This window comes from Diabrotica virgifera, chromosome 9 (genome assembly GCF_917563875.1).
Source record: "Diabrotica virgifera virgifera chromosome 9, PGI_DIABVI_V3a".
Lineage (NCBI taxonomy): Eukaryota > Metazoa > Arthropoda > Insecta > Coleoptera > Chrysomelidae > Diabrotica > Diabrotica virgifera.
Genome location: NC_065451.1, coordinates 1,103,577 through 1,121,869, shown reverse-complemented (window position 1 = coordinate 1,121,869; position 18,293 = coordinate 1,103,577). Strand labels below are relative to the sequence as shown.

Below are 18,293 nucleotides of genomic sequence, written 5' to 3'. Positions count from 1 at the left end.
CTACTTTTTTTGCTTATTACTTTAAAACGATTCATTTTGGAACAAAGTCGTATAGGAATAAAACAAAGATAATTAAATTTTCTATCAGATACGATTGGTTAAAAATGTCTTAATTTAACACCCTTGCTACAAAATAGCAATAAATATAAAATAAGGGGGCAAAACAAGCCTGTCCTTATTCAATGGTTTTCCATCACTTAGGTTACACTTGGAACCTTCCTAATTCGCTTAGAAAATTCATTGTAATGTGCTAAAACCGCCCACCAAATTTCATTAAAATTGACTTACTAGATTTTGCATAATAATTTTGCAATCTAAACTCTTTTTAAAAAATTTAAATTTTTTTAAAATCTTGCACAACAAAAACTAGAACACAAAGATTTCTCAATTTTTTACATATAAAGAAGCACTCCACCTATCTAATGCACTTTACAGAATTGAAATCGGAATATTTAAGCAGCCTCAGCAATGTTTTAAAGTTATAAACAATTTTTTGGCTTATAAACAATGCTGTGTCCAGGAGGGGGTGCTACGGGCTCCTTTATTTAGATGGACTTACCCAAGTTTTTTTATGTATTTTGACCCGTAGAACACAAATTTTTTGGGTAACAGTTGATCCGGATGTTGATAATTGATAAGATTGTTATAAACAAAGAACTTGAGGAATTACATAATATCGATTTTTCGCAAAATAAAACATCTTTTTGTATTACTTGGGTAATTCTAAGCAAAAAATGTTCTTACAAGTTTTTTCGTAGGATGCATAGTTTTCGAGATAAACGCGGTGGAACCTTCAAAAAATCGAAAAATTGCAATTTTTGAACGAGAATAACTTTTGATTAAAAAATAAAATAGCAATTCTGCTGACAGCATTTGAAAGTTTAAGTCAAATTATACCGGTTTGAATTATTTGCATTGCTAAAAATTAATTTTTTTATTATTAAACAAAGCTATTTGTTTACAAGCCAAAAAATTGTTTATAATTTTAAAACATTGCTGAGGCCCCTTAATTAATTCGATTTTAATTCTGTAAAGTGTATTAGATAGGTAGAGCACCTCTTTATATGTAAAAAATTAGCCAACTTCTAAATGGTCTACTTTTTGAAGTTATACTTCTTTGGGCGCGATTTCATTGAGGGTGAAATTTTATTAATCTGCGCGCATGCGCACACAGGAAGTATATAGTTAGTTACTAAATGTTTTAATTTATGTATGTATCAGTCCAGAAAAGGTGTGGAAAGAATATATTAGTGCTTTTAAATATATTTTTCTACAAACGTGTTAAAAATGCAATTTATAGCACTCCACAATAGCGTTAAAAATGCTACTTTAAAGCACCAGTGCTTTAAAGATTTTAAAGCACTGCAGTTAAAAGTGAATTGTCAAATTGTGAAACGTCAAAATATTTATATTTCATTTATTAACATTAATATTAATAATACAACTTGCGCAATTTGAAAAAGGTGGTTTAAAAGGTTTTTTTAAATTTAATTTAAACTGTATTATTGCATTTTTAACACGTTTGTAGAAAAAAAACTATTCAAATTTGTTAGAATATAGAAAAATAAAAAGTAGATGTTATTCTGATTTACGTATTGACAATATAGGCAGTTTTGATGGAATGTCAAGAAAAATATAAAAATGGAACGTCAGTCAAGTAAAAGATTTTGTAGGTATTGTCATGTAATTGAGAATGAATAAATTATAATTGTTAATATATAAGACGTTTGTAGAAAGAATATTGTATGATATAGGTACGTGTTAAAAAGTATATTTTTAAGGCACTTATGTGAATTGCAGAATGAGCGAAGCGAATCTTTCACACGAAACTTTCACATACGTGCCTTAAAATTGTACTTTTAGCATTTATATCATAAGTAGGTAAATATTATTATAATTTTTGTGTATTTGGACTTGTCTACCTCGGGAATAAGATAATAAGTAATAATATTTATTGTCTACCTCGGGAATAAGATAATAAGTAATAATATTTAAAGTATTTTATAATTCACTTCGTCTGTTTGTCACTATGTCTGAGAAATCTTGTAGCCCGGATAAACAAAAGGGTATTGCTCAGTGGTAGAGCGTTGGACTGGAGATCAAGAGGACCCCGGTTCGAATCCTGGTGTTTTCTAATCTTTTTTTAATTTTTGGTATTGTTTTAATAAAAATTTTTGGAAAGTAGTAAGTAAAAATTAATTTAATCTTTAAATAAAATACAAATAAACTGTCCGAAAGTATATTTATTTCATTGAAATCATATTTAGAAGTATAACTTCTTACGTGCGTACAAAGTACACACACATTCTTTTTTGTTCAGAAAGATTTTAAAAAATTTGAACTTTTTTAAAAACATTTACATTGCAAATTTATTATGCAAAATCTATTAGGTCGATTTTAATGAAATTTGGTAGACCATTTAAGTAAGTTATAAGAATTTTCTAACCGAATTACTAAGGTTCTAAGTGCCACCAAAGTGGTTAAGAAACATTGAATAACAACAGGCGTATTTTGCCCCCTTATTTTGTATTTATTGCTATATTGTAGAAAAGGTAATACCTTAAGGCATTTTTGACCAGTCGTATATCATACAAAATTCAATTATCTTTATTTTATTTCTCTACTTTGTTCCAGAACGAACCGTTTTAAAGTTATAAGCAAAGAAAGCAGAAAAAAATCGATGTTTTTCGAAATTTTTAAATCTTTTAATTTTTTTATTAATGTTCCGGGCATATTTGAGAAGGAGCATAAGTCAATTATTATTACTGAAGGTGTCACCTAACTTTATCTGCAAAAGTCCGAATGCCACCTCTCACATCCAAAAATACACGTTTTTTTACAGATTGGTCCTGGTCTATTAAACTCTCATGCAAAAATCAGACTGCTATTTAGTACCCACGGTTATTAGACTTTATTACGGTTGTCTTGTCCGACGGTGGTGGGGAGACTTATATTTTTGACGTTACGTCACAAGAGTTTACATTCCCATATTTTTAAATGATTTTCGATCATTGAATGTGTATTATTGTGTATATATGTGTGTTATTTGTGTTATTATGAAACAATTAGACAAATAGTACACATTTTATCTTATACCGGGTGGTGAATCGTAAAAAGAGCCATAGGAAACTCAATGTAAAATTCTGAATTGTTGAATTCCTGCTTCCCTAATTATTTTACATCAAAAGTCATGAAAGAATACTTGTAGAGAATTAAAATCTGTATTAATATCAAAAGTTAAAATTGTTCTACGATTTAAATGCATTCCAAAATTTTTAAAAATATGATTCATTTGCCACAATAGGTATGCGTGTAAAAGTAAGGCCACACGTTACTATTTAATTGACAGTGCTCACACCATTGACTGAATAAAAAATATTTATTATTAATCCTTTCTCCGCAACTGAGGGTATCTTATCAACTCTATTGTTTTTAAACAATAGATGATAAAATAAAAATATTGACAGTTCAAAAATGTGAACATTATTGCATTGTGTGTGGCCTAAGTTTGGGCTGAAAACTAAAATGTATTACATTTTTACAAAATTTTGGAATATGTTTAATTACGTAGACCAATTTTAACAGTTATTTCCAATATAGATTTCAATCCTGTACACATAGTTTCTAATGTCTTTTGATGTACAGCCGGTTCCTAAAAAAACTGATACGACTCTTAGTAAGATTTCATCATGTTGAGCAGTGTATTTGATTGATCTGACATTATATTTATTATGACAGACAAATAATAAAATAAACAAACAACAAACAACTGATTCATGAAAAAACTAATAAGTATTTTAGAAAAATTTAAACGCAGGATGAAAGATTACATTTTATTACCGAGGGCGGAAAGCCCCTTAGAATAAACAAGCAGTTTCTATTGAATGAAATATTTGAAATTAAATATCACACTTTTTTTATTTTCAGCCCTGTAACTTATTAAAATAAATATTATAGAAGTTTTCAGGGACTTTCAGCCCTCGGTAATAATGTAGTCTTTCATTCTGAGTTTAAATTTTTCAAAAATATTTATTAGCTTTCTCAGGATTCGAAAAAAAAATGAATACAATTAAAATACATTGAGAATTTTGACATGCGTCACAATTTTGCATTAACTCAATGTAAAATTCTAAACTGTTGAATTCCAGCTTCCCTAATTATTTGACATCAAAAGACATTAGAAACTATTTGTAGATGATTCAAATCTGTATTGAAAACATCTGTTAAAATTGGTCTACGTAATTAAACATATTCCAAAATTTTGTAAAAATGTAATACATTTCAGTTTTCAGCCCAAACTTAGGCCACACACAATGCAATAATGTTCACATTTTTGAACTGTCAATATTTTTATTTTATCATCTATTGTTTAAAAACAATACAGTTGATAATATACCCTCAGTTGCGGAGAAAATATTAATAATAAAGATTAATAATAAAGTCTAATAACCGTGGAACAGAATAAGCTATCTGACAAATTTTAAGATTTGGCAGTGACATTGACAATATGTAAATATTAAGTATTAATCCTTCAAAATACACTGCTCAATTTTCTACAAAATACGCGTCAAGAGTCGTATCAGTTTTTTTTGGAACCAGGTGTACAATAATTATTAGGGAAGCTGGAATTCAACAGTGCAGAATTTTACGTTGAGTTAATGCAAAATTTTGACGCATGTCAAAATTCTCAATGTGTTTTAATTGTATTCATTTTTTTCGAATCCTGAGAAAACTAATAAATATTTTTGAAAAATTTAAACTCAGAATGAAAGACTACATTATTACCGAGGGCTGAAAGTCCCTGAAAACTTCTATAATGTTTATTTTAATAAGTTACAGGGCTGAAAATAAAAGAGAAGTATGATATTTAATTTCAAATATTTCATTCAATAGAATCTGCTTGTTTATTCTAAGGGGCTTTCCGCCCTCGGTAATAATGTAATCTTGCATCGTGCGTTAAAATTTTTCTAAAATACTTGGTTTTCTCAGGATTCGAAAAAATCATATTACGATTCAAATGACAGTAAACTCTCGTGACGTAATCTCACCCTTAATGTTCATTGGTTAGTCGATTTAGGCAACCGTAGTAATGTCGTAAGAACCGTGTTTAGTACAAACAAAATTCCTGTCATTTGACATGTTCTACGTGTCGGATTTATTAAAATATCCAATATATCTGTCAGAAAAACATTTTTTCATATATTATATAAAGTTTGTTATTGAATAAACTTAAAACAAACTGCTAGGAGAATGGTTTCGGAAAGTATCGTTGAAAAAGCTGGCTACTTTACTATAAGATCTTTCGTTAAAAACCATCTTTATTGTAGATATTTTAAAAGCACATAAAACAACTGTCAGCTTTAGTTATTAATACACTTTATTTCACAAAACTTTACAATAAACGTCAAGCTATTGTTAGTTTTATGAATTAATGTCAAAGGGCCTAGCCGGGTAAGATTATGAAAAGTGCCCCCAGCTCGATTCAAATTACATATAGGTCGCCGTTTAGCATATATAGTGAAACTAACTTTCTGAAATTTTTAGCCCCCTAGGTGGTCATGTGACCCACCTAGAGCCTAATTAGGGTTTTTATCTTTTATCTCAGCCGCATCGGGAACTAGCGGAAAACTTTGAATAAAAAAGTTGTAAGCTTTAAAAAGTTCTATCCGAAAAAAATTTTGTTTTTAATTTTTGGCGGGAAATTGAAATTTTAGAACGATTTCAAAATTTTAAATGAGTATAAAAAAATAACTAAGACATTCGTTTTCACTAAAAAAATATATAACGTGTATTTTTGCATAATGTTTCACCCTGAATTTTTTCAAATTTTTAAAATTGGTGAAACGCACCTTTAAAAATAAAAAACCGCATTTTTTCGGTTTTTTTTTTTCGTTTTTTGATACAATTTTATACATATTTTTCAAAAAAGCAACACCGTCACTAGAGTAGTTAAAAAACTGAAAAATAATTGGGGTTTGCTTAATAAAAAATTTTTGTAACGCCATCCATTTTCAAGATACAGGGCGTTGAAGAAAACAAAATTTTACACATTTTTTACGATTTTGCCGAAACTACTGGAAACATTGTAATAAAATTTGGCTAGTTTTAAGAGGTAGATGTTGTGCATTTTTTGACATACAATTAAAAATTTTATATTTATCATTGGCGCGCATAGGGGTAATGGTCTGATCTTTTTAAAGAAAAAGATAGTACGCCACTGACATATTTCAAATTAACAATCGTTTTTGAATTCCTCGTTCAATTTGTGATAAAAAATCTATCTTCCTATTTTTCATACGAGGCGCCGTTTTGCTGCAAAAAATAAAATATCTTAACGCTTCCAAAGTATTCGAATTAGTTTCTATAATGGATGTACGAGTTTATGTAGATGTAGAAACTACTAATAGTAGTATTTTATTTCATAGAAGTTCGAATACTTTGTAACGGTTAAGATGTTTTATTTTTTAAATAAAAATGGCGCGTCGTATGAAAAAATAGAAGATAGATTTTTGTCACAAATTGAACGAGGAATTCAAAAACGATTGTTAATTTGAAATATGTCAGTGGCGTACTATCTTTATTCTTTAAAAAGTTCAGACCATTACCCCTATGCGCGCCAATGATATATATAAAATTCTTAATTGTATGTAAAAAAATGCACAACAACTACATCTTAAAACTCGCCAAATTTTATTACAATGTTGCTAGTAGTTTCGGCAAAATCGTAAAAAATGTGTAAAATTTTGTTTTCTTCAACGCCCTGTATCTTGAAAATGGATGGCGTCACAAAAAATTTTTATTAAGCAAACCCCAATTATTTTTCAGTTTTTTACCTACTCCAGTGACGGTGTTACCTTTTTTGAAAAATATGTATAAAATTGTATCAAAAAACGAAAAAAAACCCGAAAAAATGCGGTTTTTTATTTTTAAAGGAGCGTTTCACCAATTTTAAAAAATTGAAAAAATTCAGAGTGAAACATTATGCAAAAATACACGTTATATATTTTTTTAGTGAAAACGAATGTCTTAGTTATTTTTTTATACTCATTTAAAATTTTGAAATCGTTCTAAAATTTAAATTTCCCGCCAAAAATTAAAAACAAAATTTTTTTCGGACAGAACTTTTTTTATTTAAAGTTTTTCGCTAGTTCTCGATGCGGCTGAGATAAAAAATAAAAACATAAAAACCCTAATTAGGCTCTAGGTGGGTCACATGACCACCTAGGGGGCTAAAAATTTCAGAAAGTTAGTTTCACTATATATGCTAAACGGTGACCTATATAGAATTCGAATCGAGTTGGGGGCACTTTTCATCATCTTACCCGGCTAGGCCCTTTACAGTTATCTATATTTTTTACTGAATTCCTTCAAAACTTTTGGCACTAAGAAGTTTTATTTACTTAAGAACTTTATGACTAGATAAAATACCAAGTGTTACATATGGTTGAACTCGTATTGAAGTGAAGACTCCAATAATATTACAATATACAGTGTTGTATTTAAAAAACCAAAGACACCAATGATTGTTACAAATGCGGTGGAAATACAGTGGAAATTGGTCTTGGAAAAGGCAGCAATGAAAGTACCGCACGTTCAGTTTGAACTCTACTCAACGACTAATTGTATTATTGACATAATATGATATAATATATACTGTTATGCTCTGTATTTTCTCTTTGTCATGAAATTGATCAACATCTTATTAATTCAATTAATTAATTAATTATTTTAATTGCTACTCATGGAAACAAAACCAAAATTTAATAAAACTTTCAAGTCAAAATATTCTCGAGGCTAATTGATTTTAATGTATCACCTTTAGTTTGTGGCTTCTAGTATTTCTCGTTGCTTACTTTACAGGGAAAATAAATATACTCAAAATCATATAAATTTTATAAATATTATTTATTTATATACTATACCGTAAATATAAGATTCAAAATGTATGCTAAGACTTTATTCTGTTGCCACAATTTCTTATCTAATAATAATCTTTAATTCTACTATCTCGTTTTTCTTTTAACAAATTTTCATTTAAATGATTCGGTAGACTGTTCTTATTATTATAAAAAAAACAATATTTAATTTACCTTTTAAATAGATTATTTATCTCTTCTATGAATTTATGAATGAATAAATTATGCTGTAAAACTGTTAAATTGACAAAAAACAAATATGGTATCTAATATACAACAACTCTCTCCTTTTCACAAATAATTTGACTAACCTTTTTTATCTTCTTTAGTTCTTCTCATGGATTGTGTTGTCCTCGGTTCTCCCACCCGTGCTCCTCGGATGCTGCTACGGTCTTTCTCTTCCAAACTGTTTCACAAACAAAAAACAGCAGTCGCTCGAAATCTCTCCTCTATTTAGTCTCCGACTCGATACAAACAATATCAGTCTTTCTAATTCCAAGATTTTTTCTCTCAGCTCGATATCTTGTGCAAAATTGATACAAACCGGCTACTCGTTCCAGACAGAAACTGGAACATATTCGGACACGAGGAGATTGTACTTCTCGACTCGATCACGATTTCGTCTCAACAGGAATCTGCTTACACGGCCACCAAATTCACCACTTTACACAAAATTACTATTTTTCAAACTGGACTGCTCCCTACCGATCTTAATTACACAGTGAATCTTTTTCCTTCATCAATCTGAGACTCAACCACTCTGTTCTACCTCCATCAATCTCTTCGCCAATCACAAGCATTCTCTCTACACATTACATCCCTACTTTCATTTCTTAAGAACAAATAGTGTTATATCCAAATTTTCTGTCTTGTTAATTTCCAGGAAATATTAAAATTAATTTTTTTCTTACAGTCTAGAAAAACCCTATATTCTAAAACTAAACAAAATTGTTTATCGTCGTTTCTTTCTAGGAAACCATTTAGAAACATTCTATTGTCTACTCCAACCGCGTGTACATTCACTTTCTAATCCGACCGTATTTTAGTTCATTGTTTAATTTGTATAAGTCCGTTCGTAGAATCTTTACCACTAAACATTTCCTCTTTCCACGAAACACTGCTTACGGCTAAATCATATTACATATTTACAATTTTTGGCTATATACATGGCGATGAAAATTTACGATCTCGTGGTCTTTGTCATAAAATTAATTCTCTAAATTTTCCCCATAAAAATTATTTAACAATACATATACATATAAGAGTAGTTTCATACTCTCATTCTTGCAAGAGACAGCAGTATGAATTCATCTAAAAAGAGTTTATTATTTACAATATGTACAAGATAGATTAAAAACAATTTACGAAATGTCAATCAAACTACAATTATAGAGTCATGCTACCTAAAACTATAAATAACTTAAAATAACGAAATGCTTTTTTATTAAAAAAATATATAGTTTTATTTTTACACATATATGTTGCATACACTGCAGGGGTTAACTTACGCAATGTTTTAAACTATTTCTAACAATGATATCAGAAAACTGGTAAATCTGGCAACATTGCAAGCATTAAATTTGAAATTTCCGTATTGCAGAATAGGTGCATCCCTGTTTCGTACAATTCGGACCATCCATTTTCAGACTTTTGTCCATTTTGTATACATAATAAGAGTTACACTGAACAAAACTGAGAAGTTGTTAAGACGATACAAAATCATCAGTTGCTATAATAAATATAGCTGTCATTAATTTTCTTGTAGCTTCCAAAATGGTATCTCCAAACAGAAGTTCGAATGGTGAAATCGTTGAACCTTCCATCCATGTTAGAGAGAAGCACCACAGAAGTACAAGGGTAAGTTCCTACTGGCGGAATATTATGTAAATATATGTTTTTCATAAGTTTTTTGGGAGAATACTTAGGTAAATCGATGTCTTTTGGTGGAATATTTAGGTAAAAGTAATTTTAATATACTTAGTGGGGCAATATTCATGAAAATCAGTTTTTTCTTAATCGATTTTTCTTATTAAAATATGAATATGCATTTTATTAGTGAAGATCAAGTCAATTTTCCGTAAGTGTTTGGTGGAATATTTAGGTAAATCAATTATAGCTCAATCTGATTGTATTTTAAATATAATATCTGAATAGGAGCTTTATTAGTAATCGTAGTAAAGTAGTCGTAAGTGTTCTAGGGGGGCTGTAAGTCTGAATATTTAGCTAAATTAATTTGATATAAGTTTTTTTTTGTTTTCAAAAAGTCAAATAAATTTTCCGAAAGTTTTTTGGTGGAATATTTAAGGCAATCCATTTGACGTAAATTTTTTGGTAGAGGTATTTAGGTAAATTAATTTTTTGCTCAATCTGTCGTGTTATTTTGCTTACAAAATTTGGATAGGAGCGTTATTAGTGAAGAGAGAAAGTCATTAAAAGTTTTCTGGAGGAATATTAATAAACATCAACTTGACATACCTTTTTTTAGCTAAATGAATTACCCCCAAGTTTTTTGATGGAATATTTAGGTAAATCAACTTTCCATAAGTATTTTTATTGAAATATGTGGTAAATCACTTTCTGCTGAAAAGCAAATAAATTTGACATACATTTTTTCGAATGTATTTCCTTTTTTAAGAGTTTTGCTGGAATATTTCAATACATTCATTTTACGAAAGTTTTTTCTTTGGCAGAATGTTAGATAGATCGAGTCTTTTTGTAGGAATATTTAGTTAAATCAATTTTTTCTCAATCTCCCGTGGTAATTTGCTTACAATATATTTCTGTAAGTGTTTTCTGGAGGAATAATAAAGAAGTTTTTGTTGGAATATTTAGGTAAATCTATTTTTTGTCAGATTTTTTGGTGGAATATTTGGGGCAACAGTTTTTTGTCAACCTTTCATGATTTATCTTTTATAAAATGGTGAGAGGCGTTTTATTAATCCATCTATTTATTCAATGTACTATATTAACCTTGAATGTTAATTAACTATTAATATATTGTATCATTCAATTGAAAATGGCAATTTATATTATTTTTTATAATTTGTAGGATATCTCACCATACCAGCGAGATCGATCGAACGAGAAATCAGAGCCACGAGAAAAACAATATCCTTTTTTATACAATGTTTAGATTTATCTGTGTCCATGAAACGCCAGAAACAGCACTGACAAGACGAAAATTATGTTTGCCCAAAAATTAGATATTTTTCAATATATTTTGCTTTTGTTAATCTTGAAAAAACTCATTATTTAATAACCAAAATGGGAAAAAGTCACATTAACCTCGTATATACGCCTCTGGGTTACAATATTTTTGTTTGAGAAACAAATATAAAGCAGTATTTTACGTATTTACTACGTCCCATACCTCTATTTCGTATATTTTTGAAGAATAAAAATTCTTTACAACCCAATCCAACCCTATCCAGACATATAATACCTACACTACACGCTATAATCTAAGATTGTTCCCCCAGTGCGACAAAGAAAAATGCATCTCTTTCTAATCGACAGGGTTTGTACAATGACGTTAGGTTTACCTAAAAGGGAGAATTCAGGCAGCAAACAGATGTATTGTATAATTGTATTATATAATATTATGTAATAATATAATAATATATACAATATTATTAAATATTGTATATATTAAATGTAAGAGCCTAACACAAACATCAAAGATCAGAATATAAAACAGTGATTAGACCGGTGTTTATGTATGGGTGTGACACATGGACTCTGACCAAAGCAAATAAAAGAAAACTTAGATGTTTTGAGAGAAAAACCCTCAGAAGATTGTTTGAACTTTATCACGACCTTAATAGCAACCAATACCGAATGATGACAACTGCTGACATCAAGCAGATGTATAGGGCGAGCGACATAGTCCAAGAAATTAAATCTCAACTTCTAAGATCTAAGACCATGTCCATAGACTCACTATTAACCGCCTTGCCAAGTTAATCTGGGAGGATGCTACCACAGGAAGAAGGCCTTTAGGAGAGACCCCACAAATGCGATGGAGAGACAATATGTCAGACTTAAGAACAACGGGACTACCCACTGACCCAACTATCATGGATGACTGTTCGAGATGGAAGCGAGTTGTGCAGTTCATGACCCACCATGGGTTGTAGTGCTACGAGAATAAGAATGGGTTTATCGACCACGTGACTTTCACATTGCCGCCGATTAGAAAGAGATACATATCCTGTTTACAGTAATTTTTCTCTGTCACACTAGGGGAACAGTCTAAGATTGCAGTGTGCAATCCAGTTGTTATACAGGGTGTTGGTAAATAAGTATGAAAAACTTAAGGGATAATTCTACATGAAAAAATAATGGCAGTTTGCTCTATGAACGTATGTTCGCAAATGCTTTGTTTCCGAGATACAGGATGTTGAAATTTTTATTTCAAACTGCCCATTTTTTTATTGCTCTAAGACCGGTTGAGATATGAAAATTACATTTGGTGGGTTGCAAGAGGTAGTTATTGCGCATTTTTTGGCAAACAAATAACAATTTTTTATTTATCATTGGCGCGCCTACAGGTAATGGTCTGAATTTTTTTAAAGAAAAAAATGGTACGCCACTGAGATATTTCAAATTAAAAATTATTTTTGTATTCCACGTTTAATTCATGAAAAAGAACCTTTCTTGTATTTTTTTCCTATGGTGCACCGTTTCTATGCGAAAAAATAAAACATCTTCGAGCGTATTTTTCATTTCTTAATACATTATCAAGAACTCTCCAATATAATAATACCAAAGTAGAACAATAACAGAAAATATTAGTAAAAAGATTTTAGCTGGGTGTAAAGCTACAACAAATGTTCAAAATTACCTCCTTTAAAGGGGACAGAATAATTTTATATTCACCATTGGCGCCCGTACAGGTAATTGACTGAATTTTTAAAGAAAAAAAAAATAGTATGCCACTGAGAAACGTCAAATTAAAAATAATATTTGAATTCCTCGTTCTATTTACGACAAAAAAATCTTTATTGCCTTTTTTCATGCGAGGCGCCGTTTTTATACAAAAAAACTAAAACATCTTAACGCTTACACATTATTTGAGGTAGATTCCATATGCATAGAAACTTATTTCAAATACTTTGTAAACGTTAAGATATTTTATTTTTTGCATAAAAACGGCGCCTCATATGAAAAAAAAAACAAAAACGATTTTTGGTCGTAAATTGAACGAGGAATTCAAAAATGATTTTTAATTTGACATATCTCAGTGCCGTACTATTTTTTTCTTTAAAAAATTCGGGCCATTACCCGTACGCGCGCCAATGGTGAATATAAAGTTACTCTTCCACCTTTAAAGGAGGTAATTTTGAACATTTGTTGTAGCCTTGCACATAGTTAAAATCTTTTTAGAAATATTTTCTGTTATTGTTCTAGTTTGGCATTATTAAATTGGAGAGTTCTTGATAATGTATTACGAAATGAAAAAAAGACAAGAAAGGTTCTTTATCATAAATTAAATGTGGAATACAAAAATAATTTTTAATTTGAAATATTTCAGTGGCATACTATTTTTTTCTTTAAAAAAATTCAGACCATTACCCGTAGGCGCGCCAATGATGAATATAAAATTTTTATTTGTTTGCCAAAAAATGCACAATAACTACCTCTTGAAACCCACTAAATTTAATTTTCATAGCTTAAAAGGTCTTAGAGCAATAAAAAAATTCGCAGTTTGAAAAAAAAAATTTCAACACCCTGTATCTCGGAAACGAAGCATTTGCGGACATACGTTTATAGAGCAAAGTGTCATTATTTTTTCATGTAGAATTACCCCTTAAAGTTTTTTATACTTATTTACTAACACCCTGTATATTAGGGTGCATCGAAAAAGGCGAAAAAAATTTTTTTTTTGCGATGGAAAAGTAATACCTCACAAAAGTTGCCCAATCAACTGTTAAGTATTCTGGTAAAATTTTTTCGAAATTGGAAAATATCTTCTGCCCCCCCCCCCCCCCCACCCCAAGACAATTAAAAATTTTGTAAAAATGTTAACAGAGGACAACAATTTTTATTTCGAAACGAAAATGTAATAGCTCATAAAAGTTGTTTAACACACTATTTAGTATTTTAGTAAAATTGCGTTGAAATAAAAAAAATTTTCTGCCCCCCACGGCAACTAAAAATTAGAAAAAATACATTAATGTGCGAATTTCTTTTGTAAGGGAAATGTAATACCTTATAGAACTTGAATAAATAAATTCGGTTTAAATTGGAACATATTTCCTGGTTTCACAACGCAATTAAAAATTTTACTTAATAAAAGTATACTAAAACATTCTTTTTATAACAAAATAGCCTAACTTATCCGTCTCCCTGACGTCACCCAAGTTTTTTAATACTAAAATAAATATAAAGCAAAGTACAAAATTAGGTATATAAATATTACAAAAAAATATGGTAAAAGCATTCTATTCGAAGATGTCTTCCGATTTAGCATTAAAGTGGGGCATAGTTTTTCTGGAATTAATTCGAGTTTTTATAAATCCATCCCTCGAATACGCTCCACAAACTGCTAGAGAAGCTTGTGTCACAAGTTTGACACATCGTTCTACACATTGTTTGTGGCAGTGATTTTTCTCAATCTCAATGGTAAAAGGGGCTAAGTTAGGATTCTTAATAAAACCTCGCAGATTTTCACTCGAAAATCTAGAGAATATAGATGGTTCTGTAAGGTGATATTCTTGTTAGTTAATTAACTCAAAGTAATCGTTTAAATCAAAATTTTTAAGGAGAAAGTTTGAAGATCCTCACGTTTTTTGATTTGGTCACTGGCAAACTTCTTTTGATGTCCAAGGGGTAGATCATTTGAATGTCGCATAAATACAAACCACTGAAGCGGTTTTTTAAGATGTTCTTCTAACAGCCGCATTTCATCACCCTTAACGCCAGTATTTACGACTGTTTCGTCACATGCAATAGCTGGATTTGATACTTTTTGATTACCAGACAGCGGATACCCATATCCGAAATATTTGCATCCTGGCTCATGCACAAGAAGTGTTATGTGTTCTTCCACGATCGATTGACCATAAAATTTGGTACTGTTTTTTACATGAGCTAAAGTTTTGTCTTTGCGTCGATAACTTTCTTCTTTTACCGTTGTTCTCTCTGATTATATTTGTTTTTGTTTTCCCTATCAATCGAGCTTATCACCACTTTTCTGGTACCTCTTTGATTTAATAGAAATTCGCGCTCATCCAGAGGCACTTTTTGAGATTTGCTACAAAGAAAATTAATCAGAGTGTCACATTTGCATGCTGCAAGATCGAAACGTGTAGTTTTACTTTTGTTCTTAAAGCATTGAATTTTATTTTTGTAAAATTCACTGTTTTGCCTGTTCTTAAATGGTAAGAAGTTTCATATATTTGTCATGGTAGGCTTTTAAAAGCTGAATAATTCTTGTATGTTAAATTATTGGAATTAAAGCCTTTTTCCATATTTCCTCCCATTTAATTGCCACCTGTTCGGCAATACCAGAAAATTCTGGCTCTTTCTTGATGAGTTTTTTATCCTCTTGCAACCCCAAAACTTCATCGCTTGTTTGTATTTCGGTAAAACATTTTCAGGTATATTTGGCGGATGCCCAAAAATGGGGCGGTCCACAGCATATTTTGATTTTATTCCCCATGGTCCTGGTTTATATATTTTAAAAATCTTTAATTTACAAACAAAAATAATAACAAAGTAAGGCATCGCACCAAACATAAGTGAAAATTACACGCACGGACTCACGAAGCGGGACATTTCAAAGGGGTTGGGGAGACTGAAAAAACACATAAAACTTTAAATATCGTTTAAATTTGTAATAGACAACATTTTAAGTTTTCTTTAATTGATCTTAGATCGACTTAGCACATATTTTATTCCAAATAATATAATTTGAAATTTCCATAAAAATCAGATATTTAATAAAATTCAAGGTTGTTGGGGGGGGGGGGGCAGAAAATTCGCTTAGAAAAAAAAATTAAAAATACTAATATGCTGAAAAATAACACTAGCAACTTTTTCACGCTATTAGATATAACATTTCCAACTTTTATTTTTTCGATGCACCCTACTGTATATGTCTACACTTCAGAGGTTCAATAATTTAGTTTTAGATACCAATGAACAACGTTCTTTTAGATTTTCCTTAACAGATCTTACTAGGCGGGGTTCAGAAAACAAAAGAAGATAGCCAACAATGCACGAGCATAAAAAGAAGACGCATGTCTCTATTGTGTGGTGAATAATTTTATGAATGTTGTACGAAGAAGAAGTAGGTGTAATTATTTTTTATGTAATTAAAAGATTTATTAAGAAAAACGCCTGTTTTTTTATTTTATTCTTCCTATTTATTCATTTTTAAGAGGTGGAAAAAACTATGATAGTACAACTAGACGAAAATACAAATCCCATTCCCATTAAGAGAGGAGTGAGACAAGGAGACGTAATACAGTGGAACCCGCTTATTAGACTTATTAGAATACCGGTTAAAGAAATAGAAATTTGAGATCCCAAAACGTTTTAACTAAGCACATATGATCGGTTATTAGAATATCCCTGTTATGTATAGGAATACTTTTGCTTGGCACGAACGCTATTCCAATAAGCGAGTTCGACTGTATCGCCAAAGCTTTTTAACCTAGCCCTAGAAGACGCCTTTAAAACTACAAATTTGTCAACCTATGGCATTAACGGTAATGGCAACAAGCTAAACAACCTCAGATACGCTAGCCTCAGGAACTGCAAATGATGATGGAGGAACTCGCAGGCAGCTCCCAATACGTTGGCCTAAAAATGAATACGAGACAAATAAAAATAATGACAAACACGGATGACCCCCAGATGTGTAACTATAAATGGCAGTGAGATAGAAAAAGTCCAGGAATATATCTACCTAGGCCAAATTATGAAACTTAAGATAGAGAACCAAAGTGTGGAAATTACTAGGAGAGCAAGACTAGCATGGGCATGATTTGGAAAACTTAGTTGGACACTTAAGAACCTCAAAATACCCCAATACGTGAGGAGCAAAGTGTTCAACCAGTGCATCCTTCCTAGTATGACATGGATGTCAAACCTGCACCCTAACCAAGGCAAATATGAACAAACTAGCTACAACAGAAAGAGTAATGTTAGGTATACAACTGTCAGATAAAAAGAGGAACGATTGGGCAAGATCAAAAACAAAAGTCGAGGACATAACAACAAAAGTTGCCAAATTTAAATGGAGCTTCGCAGGCCACACAGCTAGACAAAAAGACCAACGTTTGAATGCAACAATACAACACTGAAGACAGTGGCGGATTTAAAGAAAAAAGCCCAGTCGGCAAAATTTCTTCAGCCCCCCCCCCCCCTAGAAAATTATGTTGTGTCAGGTGTTCCATGGAAAGAGAAAAATATATGTTTTAAGAATTTAATGAATATAAAAAATTTTTCATTTATTCATCGAGCATTATAAAAGTTGTATTCTTTTTTACATCGAGAAAATTTATTTATTTTTGAATCCTCTTCTCGCTTTTTTCTCCGCGAAAACTTCGATGGTTGCATCCAGATCAATTTGATTGGCGACTTGCTGTTCGATGAAAAGTATGCTGAAATCGTCCAATGCTTCTGCACTCATTGTAGAACGTTGACGATCTTTGACTCTCTACAATGAACTCATTGTTCGTTCGGCGCTGGCAGTGCTGACGGGAAGGGTCAAGAATAAACGCAATAAACTGCAGCACTCCGGGAAACAGCTGATCAAATTTTTTTCAACGATAAAGTTCAAATATTGCAATGGACTATGCTTGGTAGAATCTTGTTCTTGTGAGAAATATATATCCGCAAAACTGATTAACTCATACTTCAGGGCAGTGGTAAAAAAAGTTGGATATTTCTCCATCAAATTGCACACATTTTTTTCAAATTCTTTCTCTTCCATGTTTTTGAAGGATTCAGGTTTGAGAAATCCGAAAAGTGAGTTTATCTCATCAAAACCTTTGGCCCTTTCTTGTAACTCACTGCACATTCTGTCCAGAACTTCAAAGTAGCCAATGCGATATTTCGTTGCTGTATCCAGAGAACTGTCCTCTGCTTTCTCGCCTGGCATTTTTTTCGTTCGTCGTTGTCTAATGATCGGAAAATCCGGATTCTTCCATCCCATCTTCTCCCACTGAGATTTAGCTTTCAAAACGAAAGAATCATACTTGCTCTCCTCATGCAAGTTCTTCATTACATTTTCGAGACAATTTTGAGCCATCAAAAGATCAACTTCTTTTTTCTGTAATTGCACTTCAGCAATGTCAATGAATGATAGGACTGAACACGGTTATTAGACTTTATTACGGTTGTCTTGTCCGACGGTGGTGGGGAGAC

At 31.0% G+C, this 18,293-nt stretch overlaps 1 protein-coding gene across 3 annotated transcripts in view; it reads left to right on the top strand.

Moving 5' to 3' along the window:
• LOC114324910 (THO complex subunit 2) overlaps positions 1-16,256 on the top strand; it is a 73,788-nt gene extending 57,532 nt beyond the window's left edge. For all 3 annotated transcript variants that reach the window (XM_028272817.2, XM_028272818.2, XM_028272819.2), the window contains exons 21-23: positions 9,682-9,773; positions 10,966-11,024; positions 16,098-16,256. In XM_028272817.2, the coding sequence (XP_028128618.1) occupies positions 9,682-9,773; positions 10,966-11,024; positions 16,098-16,128 (182 nt within the window). In that variant the 3' untranslated portion in view covers positions 16,129-16,256. The remainder of the gene's footprint in view (positions 1-9,681; positions 9,774-10,965; positions 11,025-16,097) is intronic.
• The last annotated feature ends 2,037 nt before the right edge of the window (positions 16,257-18,293 follow it).